The sequence below is a fragment of the Narcine bancroftii genome, chromosome 6, assembly GCF_036971445.1.
Source record: "Narcine bancroftii isolate sNarBan1 chromosome 6, sNarBan1.hap1, whole genome shotgun sequence".
Lineage (NCBI taxonomy): Eukaryota > Metazoa > Chordata > Chondrichthyes > Torpediniformes > Narcinidae > Narcine > Narcine bancroftii.
The window spans coordinates 200,905,374-200,920,782 of record NC_091474.1 but is presented as its reverse complement, the minus strand read 5'-3'; the positions used below and the strand labels follow the sequence as shown (position 1 = coordinate 200,920,782).

The window sequence follows — 15,409 nt, the reverse complement described above, 5'->3', positions numbered from 1 at the left end:
AATTTATCTCCCAAATGTATTCCCAATTATTCCATCACACAATCAAGTATGATAAGCTTCTTCAAGGTGTCTATTAACTTGATCATCATCGATTTCAACCTGAACCTCAGTCAGCTTTTGTCTTCCTGGTGAAATCCCTCCTTTCGATTTTTCTTGATTCTCCTTCCATTTGTTGAGATGAATAAGATTGTCTTCCATTCTGCTTAATATGAGGCAATGAATTGGCAAATTCCAAAGCTTCAGACTCATTAGCAAAAAATTCTGCTTGAGATTGTCCAGAAAAAACTTTTAAAATTCCTGGATATCGAAAAGCAAATCTATATCCCTTCTTCCACAAAACTCACTTTGCTGGATTAAATTCTTTTCTTCTTTTGACAATTTCATTACTCAAATCTGCATAGAAGAATATTATTCTGGATCATTAAAGGGTTTTGTTGTTCGCTGGCTTTTTGAACTGCCACTTTCAAAATAACTTCTCTATCTTGGTAATGTAAACATTTAATCAAAATAGAGCATGGCGGTTGTCCCAGATATGTTTTTTCTTTAGAGCTCTATGTGGTCTATCAAGTTCCAAACCATTTGGAAAATTATTTGGTCCCAAAATTTCAGGCAGCCAATTTTGGAAAAAATTGTACTGGATTGTTGCTCTCAAAGTCCTCAGGCAAACCAACAATTTTTACATTATTTCTTCTACTCTGATTTTCCAACATATCAACATTTTGTAATAAATCTTTCTTCTGAATTTCCTATGCCCTAAAAGAATCTTCTATCTTGTAACTGTTTCTTTGCGTTCTTTTAACTCCATATGACATTCCTGAAAATCTTCTTCACATTTTTAAACTTTAATTTTCATTTTGTCCACAGTTTTATTACACGTTGCTATATCTGTCTTCATTAGAGTTATTTCCTTTCTCATAGCTCCCAATTGAGTGGTGAAATCTGCGTTCACTTCAGCAAAATTTGCATTCATTTTTTCACTAATTGAATCCATTTTTTCAAAAATCTGTGGATCAAGAGGTTTTGGGATAACATAATATGTAGCCATTTTGCCTTGAATATATTGGTCTCCTCCTTCTGATTCCTCTCTCTGTGATTGTAGCACAAGGCTTTCTTCTTCTGCTCCTACTACTTCTTGTTCTTCTGTAGAAGTTGCCAATGGTGAAATTGTAGGCGGGCTTTCTGCTTAGTCCTTGTTTGATCTGCAACCACAGAAGAAGTTGGGTCTATAGACTCGGACTCGATCACTTCTGCAGTGTGCATGCGCGAAGTTCTGCGCATGCACGTCGTTTCCACAGTCAGTTCTGTAGTTTTCTTCCATTCTTTAGCACCATCTTCTCCAGCTCCCTGAGAAGGTGGCGCTGGAGTTTGGATTCTTACTCATGGAGCCTTTGAAGAACGAGGCTAGAGAGGAAGCAGGATTGGAGGCTGAATCTTCAAGGTAGGCCCAGTTTCTTCCATCACAGTAATTTCAGTTAAAGACACATTTGTGGCAATTTGTGTTCTAGATTTTTTTTTTGCAGCCATCTTTTAAGACCTCTAGAAAAATTTTAAAGTTATTTAATACTTTAATTTAAAAAAAAAAGTCGGGTATTAATTAATTCTGCCAGGAGAGGTTTTTTCCACGTCTTCTCCCTACGCCATCACGCCACGCCCCTGTCAACACTTAGCGTCTCCATCAGACTACCTCCTGCCTGGTGTCATTACAGCTTATTCAACACAGCCTCTGGAATTACTTATTTTGTCCCCTTCCTTATCAGTATTTCAAACTTGGCAGCATTAGCTGACTCCTAGTGTATCCCTTTTTTTTTTAGCTTACAGCCTCTTATTGACATTTTTCAAGCTGTGAAACTATTTGCTTAATATTACAAAGTTTGGGACTGACGATGTTTTCTCGTGCTGATTTTTATTTCGCATATCTAGCAATGACCAACACCAAAATCTAGTGATTGAATAAAATGGTTCCCTTCCTATGTCATCTAGAATCTTTATTTGTGCTTCTTGTTAATGTTGAATGGTTAAGCATTATTGAAGCAGAAAGTGGATATGATTAATTATCTGTGCTTTATTCACACTAAGGAAGTAAATATCTGATGTTAGTGATGCAGTGGTGCAGTTTGTGGAACTGATGCCTCTCAGCTCTGGAACCCAAGTTAATTGCTGACCTCTGATACTGTCTATGTTGAGATATCATGTGGTCCCTCAGACGATGTGGACTTCCTTACAAGTTCAGATGCACTGTATGCCACCGTAATGTTGCCTTTGATATTGTAAGGAAAATATGAATACAGTACTATTTATGACAAACTTTACTTCATTAACTTATTACTCTTACTTCGGGAAGCCTGCAGTGATCAAAATAAAACTTATTTCATCCCTTGTATTGGTCTTTTTTTTTCTGCATTTGGTGGTTAATTTGGTATTTGCCCCTCTTTCTGCAACCTCTTCCACTAAGCGCATTCTAGTGATCTAAAGGCTGGTTCAAAAAGCACTGATAGTAGTAAGAACTCCTGGAGATTGGTACTAAATGCTGGCTTTACTAGCAGTGCACAGATCACAAGAGAAATATATTTTCATTTACCCGCTGTTTCTCAGTTGGATCAATAACAGTGGAGTCAATAACTCATTACTCCCTGTGGACTTATTTCCTTTCATTTTCAATCTTCTTCTCCACCCTTCAAATCACATTTTTAAAAAAAAACAAGTATACAGTCAATTTCTTCACCTTTGTCTTTCAATTTTCTATTTTTATTTTTGGCTCAGCTTTTATTAAAGGAGAGTTTTTGCTGCTGAGAGCATTCAATGATAATATATGCAACTTCTGATCTTGTGGTCAACAGTGGACCCGTTTTCAAATTAGTTCTGATGTTGGCAGTATCACAAATTATTAAATCTGCTTTGTCTTTGGAGATTCCCCATTGAAAGTCTCCTTCCTCCAATAAAATGTTTCCTGTTGAGTAAACAATTTGTTCCAAAAGTCTCTTGTTCCCTTTTATCAGAAATGCACAAATGGAATGTTAATAGTTTGTGTTCTTTTATCTTGGATGCTTTTAAATAATTTAAGATTTTCCTTATGTCTGTGAAATTATCCCTGGATTCAGTACGTCATGGTAACAGGTTGTATAGCAGAAAAATGTTGCCACTGAGAACTTTACTGTATCTATACAGTTTTGCCTGCGTATCTTTACTTGGGCTAAATCTGTTGTGTAAATCTTTTTTCTACCCAAAATGATTGTGGAGGCTAGATCATTGGTATTTAGTGACATTTAGATAAATACCATCATCTGGTATTTAAGGTGGAGATGGTTGAGGAATTTTAGGCTATAGGAAACTGCCAGAGAGATTGATTAGATCTCTCATGGTAAATTGTTGTAAAGCACCCAGAATTGGAGATTTAATATGCCAGCATTAAAGGGAATCATGGGGGCAGGGCAAGAAAAGGTTTTTTGCTAAGCACATCTTATTGAATGACAGAGAAGGCACAGGGGCTTCATTAGTCGCACCTATTCCAATTTCTAATATTCTAGGCTTGTTTAAAACATTCATTTTAACTGTGTGCATTGTCAACCTACCTTAAACCTTAACTATAACTGGAATATGATACCCTTTGAGATCTTAATTTTAAATAAATTACAGTTTGAAAATCAATCAAAACAAAAAAACTGCACATCTGGAAATCCAAAACAAAGCAGAAAATTATGGAAGGAGGCTTTAAAATGACTGCATTGGGCTAAAAGGGGATTATATAAAATGATAATACTTTGCCTTGTGCCCATATATTTCTATCAGGCTTGTATCCTCTGCAACTTAGAGTAGGAAGAGGGGATATGAATGAAACATACATTTTTAAACTCTGTTCCTCAATGGGCGATGGAAACAGAATCAATGAATATTTTAAATGTAGATAAATACTTGAAAATAAGTGTCAACTTGGGTGGATGTGAATATAAAGCTGAGGTTGCAATCAAGAGGTTAAGATGGTTGATTCTTGCCTCCTGTACATGAGAGAGAGAGAGAGTGTGTTTATTCCTAGCAGTGTGTGAATGTTAATAATCCTGCAGGAGAGCTTGATCACCTGTCTCCTTGTCCCTTTTGCCACATAATAAAAACTTCACTCTGCTAACACTGTATTGCAGTTGGTGAGCAATGACTATTCTGTGTTAATTCTGTGTTAAAAGAAACCATGCTCAGGCAGCTTCCACTCCCCTGAATAATATTTGAGAACTGAAATATCAGGACTCTAGTGGACAGTTCCAGTAGAGCATACCAGTGATCACCATTCTGTGATCTGATCTTGGCAACTTTGTGGTGGTATTGGGCACCTAGCTTGCTTTGGGACCACACAGATGCCCAACATAAACCAATGAAGAAATCCATTACCTTGTAAATTATCTGCTGACCTGCACTGGCTTGTCCCTCCTTCTTTATTTGTAGAAGAGTCCCTGTTCCCACTTGGCTTCATGAGATGTATCACCTAAATACCCCCAAGAATTGATGTCGAAGTTGCCTTCAGTCCCATGTAACTGCTTAAGAAGCAAACTGCAGTGACTTCGTAAATGACTGCTTCTACATAGTCCATAAAATGTGACTGTTGAGTTGCACACATAATGCCTTCACAATATGAAAAACCTTTTAAAAATGAACTTTTGATAGTGTTGACATTTATAAACTTTAAAGCATTTAAAAAATGTGTATCTTTAAATTCAATGACTGTTGCACCATACTTAATAAATTAGATGGCAAAGACAGGTTTGCAGGTTTGTCTTTACCAGTTTTTTCCAATCACTCCTTTTGAAAAAGATAAAATTGAGTAGTTCACTTTTCTCACTTGGAAAACTGCTGGTTTCTTGTTATGATCTGGTAATTTACTGAACAATGGCCAAGTATCAACATTGAGTAATTTTTGGTGAAAAACACCAACAAACTAAATCTTGCAAACAGTGCATTGTATTGATTACTGTTTTACTTTGTTCTAATAGTTAGGGAGAGAATTGTCCAAAGAAGAAAAACAGCGATTAAGGAAGGAGAAAAAAGAACTTAAGAAAAACAGGAAACAAGATAAGACTGCAATTGTTGGAAGTTCTTTTGCAACAGATGGCCCAAAGAAACAACAGAAAGGTAAAATTTCTTTAAAAGTTAATTAATTTTTGCATACAGTGCCACACTGCTGCACTTAGTGTTGGGGATTAGAATAAAGCTTTTTTTTGTATCACTAAATAATGACATAAAATGTTTTGACGTCAGCTGTGATGCATAGAATACTGCCTTGGGAAGCTTTCTGATGTGTACTAACCGCATTCACCACAACATGAAGATACAAATTAGAAGTCGTCCACTTAATCCCTCATCTCCTACCATTCAATATGGTCCTGGTTGTTACGACTTTAACCTTGACTCTGCTCCCATCTACCCCAGGAAATCTTTTATCTTCTTATCAAGACCCTGTGTACCATTGATGTAAAAATATTCAAAAATTCTCCTTTCCTCAAAAAAAACAGTGGAAGCTAAGTTTAAAGTCATGATGGATTGAGAGAAAGCATTTTATACAGTAACCTATAATGAATATAAATGTTGATATGCAAACTGATTGCTAAAACTAAGGGGTCCACCACAGATTCAATCCCAGAACAGACTAAAGTCAAATATATCAATGGTATTGCTCCTCCTTTCATCACTGAAAAATTTTCCTTACTTTCTGAAGTTCCTCACTGGAATTATTTACTTATAATGACACAGAAAGAGGCAATTTGACCCATTAGTTCTGTTTTACCTTTCCTTCAGATTGGAGGAAAAGTATTGGATAAATGGGAAAGATTGCACAGATCTGGCTTGTATCCTCTGCAACTTAGGTTAGGAAGAGGGGATATAAATGAAAAATGCATTTTTAAACTCTTATTCCTCAATGGGCGATGGAAACAGAATCAATGACTATTTTAAATGTAGATAAATACTTGAAAATAAACGTCAACTTGGGTGGATGTGAATGTAAAGTTGAAGTTGCAATCAAGGGGTTAAGATGGTTGATTCTTGCTTCTTGTACATGAGAGAGAGAGGGAGAGAGTATGTGAATATTAATAATCCTGCAGGAGAGCTTGATCACCTGTCTCCTTGTCCCTTTTGTCACCTAATAACAAATTCACTCTGCCAACACTGTATTGCAGTTGGTGAGCAATAACTATTCTGTGTTAATTTTGTGTTAAAAGAAACCATGCTCAGGCAGCTTCCACTCCCCTGTGTAATGTTTGAGAACTGAAATATCAGGACTCTTCACCAACAAATATTAGGGTTGTAATACCAAACTGATATTTCCATGGTGTGTACACCATGCTATTATTGTTTTGTTCACAGAAACTTACAAAGGCGTGCACCTTATCATAAATATTAAGAAGGCAAAAGCTCCATAGCATCCTGATACTCATGGCTCCTAACAATTAGATCCAAGTGGAGATCATTTTCCATATCTCAGGAGCCTGATGAAAATCACCTTTGCCTCTCATGTAAGGAAAAGAGAAACTGGAAGCAGGAGCCAGAACCTTTCAATCAATCCACCCATTAACTCTGTCATGCACCTTTTGTTCCATCTCCTTAGTTACTAAAAACCTATAGAAGTTTGAGGGTAAGTCATCCTTGATCCCAAGAAGATACTGAAGTAAAGGAAAACACTCACTGCTTATCTGTCATGCCTAAGCTTTAAGGTTGTGGGTAAATTTATAATATCTACCAGTTAATGCGATCGTTTTGTTAAATCAACATGAAGCTCAGTTGACATAAAGTATATATTGTCAATGTATTGTATCAATACAGCACAGGAATGTATCAGTACTGATTTTTGTCTTATTTGTTTTTTATTTGTTCTTGAGCTGTGATTAGTGACTTATTTGGCTCAAGGAGGAAGATTGCTGTTCATTCTTGGAACTTCAACACTGAATGATTTATTGCTATATGCGCCAATACATTGGAGCTATATCACTTCTCCCTCCTTGGCTAGAGGAAATAGAATAGATGAATCTTACAGGTTCTCTTTCTCCTTCACAGGCAGTTGAAACTTTGACTTGTAACAATTGAAAGAGCAGATAAATTTGAAATGACAGACAAAAATGAAGGAGAAGAATAGAAGGCAGAGAGCTTGCTGATGAATTTCAGGATCATTTTTAATTTTGATTTTACACTAGTAGATGATATTAGCTTTATTCATTTTCTTTCTTCTCTTTTACTTCAATGTAATTTAAAACATTGTGATTTACTTTGCTCCTATAATCTTTCCTTTTTCAGATGCAATGGCAAATGCAGCCTCAGGTGATATACCTATTGGTAATGAAAAAGGTTTAGTTGGAAAAACTAAAGGTGAACATAGAGCAGAACGCAAATCAAAACAAGATGACCGGGCAAAACAAACCAAGAAATCAGATCAGAACCAGTCTGTTGCTTCAATGAAGACAAAACCTGTCCCCAGTGAGACTCAGCAAGGTAAAAAAAAATCTGTAAATTACAGGCCATCCCTGCCTTACAAACGTGACATTGGAACTCTCACATTAAAGCAAGCTCCCACAACTTTACATATAAAATTCCATTTGCGCAAACAACAGAACCAGTTTCCTTTCCCTCTCTCTCTCTCTCTCTCTCTCTCTCTCTCTCTCTCTCTCTCTCTCTCTCTCTCTGCCCCCCCCCCCCCACTTTTAATAATTGTTCTTTCTTGTCTTATCTTGTGTCCTTCATTACAATACTTTCAAATAATTTTTTATTTTGAGTATTTTTTTTCTCACTTGTGGATAAAATTAACTTGTGGATGTTATTAGTAAAAGCTGAATCTGTTGGTTATCTAAGTGCAATTAGTGTGGAGTGAGACAGAGAAAAAGGATGAATTTAGATCATTGTAAATGTTTTGCTAACTTTTAAACAATGTATACTGTCATTTTTTAAATCATGTTTCACATAATTACTGCTGAATGGCTTAGTAGAGAAATGAGCATTTCCATTCTATTTTTTTTCACTTTTCTACAGAAAAAAATCTCTATTTAAATATAGAATAAAGAAACTGAGCCACAGGAAAAGGCTTTTGTGGCCTTTTCGATCACTGCCAGAATTTTAATGTATTATTTTATAGCATAGCTAACAATCTTTATGGTCACTAAACCAAGTCTTGTGCTACAATGTTATTTTTGCCTGTAATGCATTTCTATTTAAAAAAAAAACATGTTTCAGTGCAGTGGAAAGCCACTGTGCTCTGAGAGTTCTGTACTGACTACCCTTTTGTATGATAAAAGTGCAAGAAGAAATAATAGTTTGTAATTATGGACCTTGATTCAGTCCTGAGAGAGATAATCTGTTTTTCTCTGTTGATTTTTGTTGATACAAGAAAATATAATAAATACTTTTTATAGATTTTAAAGAAAAATAATGTATACTATGTTTTTTCTCATTAATTGTGTTTGTCACTCTCCTGAGGAATGAGAAAACCTGTTTTTTTTTGGCAGTAGTGAAAAGACTCTCAGATTATGTTCAAGCAGATGACCCTGCTGCTGTTAAAAAGCTGGCCAAAAAACTGGAACGGCAACAGGTACCTTATAAGTGTGAAGATTCCGCCTGTTAAATCTTTATTATTTGGAGATCTTTACACCCAATTAAACTACAACCCCGTACATTTTTGAAGGGTGGGATGAAACCAGAGCACCTGGAGAAACCCCAAGCAGACACTGGGAGAACATACAAATTAATTATAGGTGGTGTTGGATTTGAAACCAGTGCTGGCCACTATTTTTAAGTTGCATTTAATCCAATTTTCCTATCAGTCAACTAGCTTTGTAAGTGTTACCTATACTTCCTCAGGATTTTGTGGTGGTTTGGTATTATATCATGGCAAATTTCTACAGATATGTAGTGGAAAGTGTGCTGACCGGCTGCATAACAGTCTGGTTTGGGGGACACCAAATACCCCTGAGTTTAAAGCCCTGCAAAAGGTAATGGACACAGCCCAGGACATAACAACCAAAACCCTCCCTACCATTGAGAACATCTACAGGGAATGTTCCACCAAGAATTCTCTCCATCCAGCACATGCTCTGTTCTCGCTGCTACCATTAGGAAAGAGGTATAGGTGCCAGTTGATTGGGCAATCAAGTTCTACAGTCAAAGACAAAGGGCTTGGAGAAAGGAGAGACTCAGCAGATAGTTGATTGGGGAATTGAGTTCAACAGTTGAAGACAAGGGAGGTAGCGGTCATTGTTGGATGGGCTGAATCAGAGTGGTAAGGCTTTGGCTCAACAGGCTTCGGCGAGAACAGGTAAGAGGTAAGAAATAGTTGGAGTTGAAGTCAGAAAGGGCCACTCTATTTGAGGATCAAAAAGGATTCAATAGGTAGGCAAAAGTAAGGGCAGGTTTTAGATATATATTTTGTTCATCTAATCACAGACAGTTGGAATAGCAGCTAAGGCAGATAAATGCTCCTCTTGCAAAATGTGGGTCATCAGGGAAGCCAGCAGAATCCCTGATGACTTAATCTATGAGAAGTGCATCCAGCTGCTGCTCTTGACAAGTAGAGTTAAGGAATTGGAGCTGGAGTTGGATGAACACTGGATCATTCAGGAGGCAAGGAGCATGATATACAGGAGTTACAAGGACACTATAACACCTAGGAGGCTGGAGGAGAGTAGATGGGTAACAGCCAAGAGAGGGAAAGGGAACAGGCAGGCAGTGCAGGGCACCCCTGTGGCCATCCCCCTCAATAACAAGTATAACATTTTGGATACTGTTGGGGAGAAGAACCTACCAGGGACAAGCCAAGGAGTTCAGGTCTCTGGCACAGTGTCTGGTCCTGTGGCTGAGAAGGCGAGCTGAGGTGATAGGGGATTCCATAGTTAAGGGGACAGATAAGAGGTTCTGTGGAAGAGATTGAGTATCCCAGATGGTATGTTGCCTCCCTGGTGTCAGGGTTTGAGATAACTCAGATCGAGTTCACGACATTCTCAGGAGGGAGGGTGAGCAGCCAGGTGTTGTGGTCTAATGATGTGGGTAAGAAGGATAAGGAGATCTTGTAAGGAGATTCAAGAGAGTTAGGCACTAGGTTGAAGGACAGGACATCCAGAGTAGTAATGTTAGGATTGCTACCCATGCCATATGCTAATGAGGCTAGAAATAGGATAAAGCAGCTTAAAATGTGGCTAAAGACATGGTGTAGGAGGGAGGGCTTCAGGGTTCTGGATCGTTGGGCTCTCTTCCAGGAAAGGTGGGACCTGTTCCAACAGGATAGTTTGCATTTGAACTGGAAGGGGACTAATATCCTTGCAGGAAGGTTTGCTAGTGCTGATCTGGTGGATTTAAACTAGATTTGCAGTTGGAGGGGAACCATAGCAGATAGAGGAGTAGAAGAGGGAAAAGATGATGATAAAATTGTATGCACCGTTAGAAGCTAACGGATTGAATGTGGTGGAAATGTTCTCTATTCAATGAAAGAATTGTGGCCATGAGTGAAACTTGGATGCAGGAGGGGCAGGACTGACAGCTCAATATTCTGGGGCTTCTGTTGCTTTAGACACAATAGTGGGGGGGGGGGGTTGATGAAAGAGGGAGGAGTGGCATTGCTCATCTGGGAAAATATCACAGCTGTGCTCAGACCAGAGGACTCGTCTACTGTGGCTATATGGGTGGAGCTGAGGAACAGGAAAGTTATGACCACACTCAGGGGGTTGTATTGTAAACCATCCAATAGAGATTGAAATTTGGAAGAGCAAATCTGCAGAGAGATAGCAAATAGCTGCAAAAAACAAGGTTGCGATAGTAGGAGATTTTAACTTTCCACATATTGACTGGGTCTCCCATATTGTAAAAGTACCAACTAGAGAGGGTGCAATACTAGATCTCTTATTAGGGAACGAGACAGGATAGATGACAGAAATATGTGTGGGTGATCATTTTGGGTCCAGTTATCATAATGCCATTAGTTTCAAGTTAATTATGGAGAAGGATAGGTCTGGGTCTCATGGTGAGATTCTAAATTGGAGAAAGGCTCATTTTGAGGAAATAAAGGATCCAGAATGCATGGATTAGGGATAAATTGTTTTTGGGCAAGGTTGGGTGAGGTAAGTGCAGGACCTTCAAATGTGAAATTTAGAGAGTACAGAGTTTATATATTTCTGTTGGGATCAAAGGCAAGGTTAGAAGGCATAGGGAACTTTGATTATCGAAGGATATTGGGAATCTAGTTAGGAAGAAGAGCGAGGTATATAACAGGTATAAGCAACATGGAGCAAATAAGGTATTTGAGGAGTATAAAAATGCAAGAAAAACCTCATGAAGAAATCAAGAAGGCTAAATGAATACATAGGTTGCTTTGGCAGACAATGTGAGGGAAAATCCTAAGGGTTTCTTCTGGTATATTAAGAGCAAAAGGATATTAAAGGACAAAATTGATCCCCTTGAAGATCACAGTGGTTGGCTTTGTATGGAGCCCAAAGAGATGGGAGAGGTTTTAATTTTTTTTTCATCAGTATTCGCTCAGGAAACAGGTCCAGAGTCATGGGAAGTAAAGAAACCAAGTAGTGAGGTCATATAACCTAGACATATTAAGGAGGAGGAAGTGCTTGCTGTCTTAAAGCTAATAAGGGTGGATAAATCCCAGGGCCTGACAAGATATTCCCTTGGACTTTGAGGGAGGCTAGTGTAGAAATTGCATGAGCTCTGGCAGAAATATTTAAAGTGTGCTTAGCTACATGTGTGGTATCAGATGATGGGACATTGTATAAAAATGCTCCAAATGTAACCCTGGAAATTATAGGCCGGTGAGCCTAATGTCAATGATAAGCAAATTACTGGAAGGTGTTCTAAGTGATTGGGTGCACAATTATTTGTATAACCATGGACTGATTTGGGATAGTCAACATGGCTTTGTGTTTGATAAATTGTGTTTAACCAGTCTTTTCAAAGAGGTTACCAGGAAAGGCTGTGGATGTTATCTACGTGGACTTGAGTAAGGCCTTTGCCAAGGTCCCACATGGGAGGTTAGTCAGCAAGGTTCAGGCACTAGGTTTTCATGGTGAAGTAGTGAACTGGATTCAACAGTAGCTGGACGGAGAAGCCAGAGAGTAGTGGTGGATGATTGCTTCTCAGACTGGAGGCCTGTGATGAATGGTGTGCTTCAGGGATCAGTGCTGGGACCATTGTTGTTTGTCATCTGTATCAATGATCTCGATGATAATATGGTAAATTGGATCAGCAAATTTGCAGATAACACTAAAGCCCCTTTCACCCTTGCAAGTGGTGCCAGGAATTAACTGCCAATCGGCCTTTAAAGTGCCTAGTGTGAAAGCAAATTCAGCTCAACGCCGGCATCAGATGACATCATCTCACACTGGGGATTGACTAACTCGACTCCTAGTACAATCCATGGTGTTTGCAGACATTGGCATGGCAATCATGCAAGTGTTAAATGGGTAATTACATTGTGGGATTGAAATGACTCAAGTTCTTGCGTGAGTGCAGGAACTTGAAGGAAGAAAAGATTAAAATGAACGTGTCAATTTTGCCATGGGAAAGTCGCAGTGGGAGAGAGAGGAAATAGATAGCAATAATGGACAATTTTTAAACAGCGTGGGAAAATTGGTAGTGCTATAGTACACAATTTATAAAGACCATGGGAAAAAAACAATGGTAGACCTGACTTTCCAGAATGCCGTGCAGCAGAGAAACCTCTGCATAAATGCTCAGTGCATGCAGCCAGGCATACAGCCCTTTCTCTGCCGCAAGGAATTCTGGAAGAGCAGGTCGGCCATCACTTTTTCCCACAGTATTTATAAAATATACGCAATTGTGCAACCAACTTTCTGATGTTATATAAATTGGTCTGTAGCATTACAAACTTTCCAACGCTATATAAATTGAGCGCTAAAGCACTACCAACTTTTCCACCCTGTTTAAAAATTGCCTGCTATTGCTATTTATTGCTTGTGCTTTCCTATGGTCCCTTATAGAGGTTTATATAGTTCGGCACAACAACAACTGTGGCTGAAGGGCTTAATTATGTTATAATAAGGCAACATTAATTTTGTTCAGATATAAGATCATAATACATTGATCAGGATTTAGGGCAGGTCCACCATCGCTTGATGCATCATGATGTCACCAGTAGAAGGTAGAACAGTCCTAACCCCGGGGATGGCTCCTTGCAAGTGTGAAAGCAGTCAGTGTCTCATTTAGGAGTAGTCAAGTGTGAAAAGCCAAACCTGAATTCCTATCCCAGGACAATAAATGGTCAATTTAGTGGGAAGCAAGTGTGAAAGGGGCTTAAGATTGGAGTGTTGTGGACAATGAAAAAGGTTTTCAAAGCTTCCAGAAGGATCTGGATCAGTTGGAAAAATGGGCTGAAAAATGGCAGATAAAAATGAATGTAGGCAAGTGTGAAGTGTTGCATTTTGGAAGAACAAACCAAGAAAGGACATAGATGGTAAATAGTAGGGCACTGAGAGTACGTTAGAACAGAGACATCTGGAAATACAGATAAATAATTTGCTGAAAATGGGATCACAGATGGTTAGGGTTGTAAAGAGGGTTTTTGGCATATTGGCCTTCATAAATCAAAGAATTGAGTACGGGAGTTGGAATTTTATATTAAAGTTGTATAAGATATTGATAAGGCCAAATTTGGAGTATTGTGTGCAGTTTTGGTCACCTAACTATAGGAAAGATATCAATAAGATAGAAAGAGTGCAGAGAAGATTTACTAGGATGTTGCCCAGACTTTAGGAACTAAGTTACAGGGAAAGGTTAAATGGGTTAGGACTTTATTCCCTGGCATGTAGAAGAATGAGGGGAGATTTGATAAAGGTATTTACAATTATGAGGTGGATAGAGAGTAAATGTGGTAGGCTTTTTTCACTGAGGGTAGGTGAGATACAAACTAGAGAACGAGTTAAGAGTAAAAGCGGAAGGTTTAGGCTGAATATGAGGGGGAATTTTTACACAGAGAATGGTTGGCATGTGCAATAAACTTCCAGCTGAAATGGTGAATGCGAGCTCATTTTTAACATTTAAGAGGAATTTGGACAGGTATATGGATGAGAGAGGTATGGAGGGCTATGGACTGTGCAGGTCAGTGGGACTAGGCAGAAAAAAATGGTTTAGCTCAGACTAGAAGGGCTAAAGAGGCCTGTTTCTGTGCTGTAATGTTCTATAGTTCCAAGATTCGCACCACCAGGTTCAGGAACAGCTGCTTCCCCTCCACCATCAGACTCCTCAACAATAAACTCAATCAGGGACTCATTTAAGGATTCTTACTTTTGTACTTTTTTTTCTCTGTATTGAACACAGTTTGTTTAAATTTCTTTGTTTACATGTGTAAGTTGTGTACAGTTTTTTTTGTACTACCAATAAGGTAATAATGCATAGCTTGTAAGAAGAATCTCAGTATTGTATGTGATGTCATGTGTGTACTCTGACAATAAATCTGAAAACTTTCCTGTTAATTACTATCAGAAGGGATGAATAAGATTCATGATACAATTTTTCATAAGTTTTTAACCCCTCTAATTTCAAATGGAGAGAGCACTTGTTCAGTTCTGCTGGATGTAGCTACAAGGGAAGAAAGTCTGATTATCACGAGTAAGCCATACTGTTGTAGAGAAAGCTGTACCCTCCGAAGACTAGAAGTAAGGAAGATGTTCTGGCTCATGTTGGACATGCAACTAATGGCAAGGGTTAAGCCATTGCATGTGATGGTAAACTGTGTGGAAGGCATGCAAGAGGAATCCTATTATTCCAGTGGATATAATGGAAACTAATGTAATAAAAATCTTGAAATCCGGATGCCAGAAATCCAGATCACTTGAGAATCCAGACTTGTCAAAAACTCGCAACATTTTTAATTTAGTGGGCTTTTGTGTGTTTATGGACCACAGATACACAGAAGTCGCAGAAATGAACAAATAAGTATTTATTTGTTTTTTTGAACTTAGCTTTTAAGAAAACATTTTTTTCATATAAAATACAATCAAAATTTGCCTGTTAATCTTGTGGCGGCCTCAGGGTGCCTCACAAAATGAAGGACAAACGCAATGATCCAGCGGGCTGCACGAGCTTAATTGGCCTATCAAGGAAAGCTGAATGCAAATGCACCAATCAGCACTGAGAGGGCTTTGACCACGCCCCTCATCTTAGACTAAAAACAGGGCTGTGAGCCCAGTGAAGCGTAATGTTTACTACACTCAACTGGGGTTCGTGTCATTGTTTCTGGGAACAGTGCGTTCTTTCTGAGCTAACCAGCATACAGCTATAACCTCTCCTGTGCTGTCCGCTCCACAGAGCCATAGCTTGTAGCAGCTAGCTACAATCTCTTTATTTTCCTTAAATTTAAATTTTAAAAGTACTGCCTGATAATCTGAAAATCCAAAAGTCCGGATGGACCTAATCCCTGAGCAGTCCAGAT

General features: G+C 38.4%; 1 protein-coding gene across 6 annotated transcripts in view; it reads left to right on the top strand.

The window, feature by feature from the left end:
* Nucleotides 1-15,409, top strand: part of eif2b4 (eukaryotic translation initiation factor 2B, subunit 4 delta) — a 91,495-nt gene that overhangs the window by 49,949 nt on the left and 26,137 nt on the right. For all 6 annotated transcript variants that reach the window (XM_069887192.1, XM_069887195.1, XM_069887198.1 and 3 more), the window contains 3 exons: nt 4,977-5,115; nt 7,270-7,464; nt 8,472-8,554. In XM_069887192.1, coding sequence (XP_069743293.1) covers nt 4,977-5,115; nt 7,270-7,464; nt 8,472-8,554 — 417 coding nt within the window. The remainder of the gene's footprint in view (nt 1-4,976; nt 5,116-7,269; nt 7,465-8,471; nt 8,555-15,409) is intronic.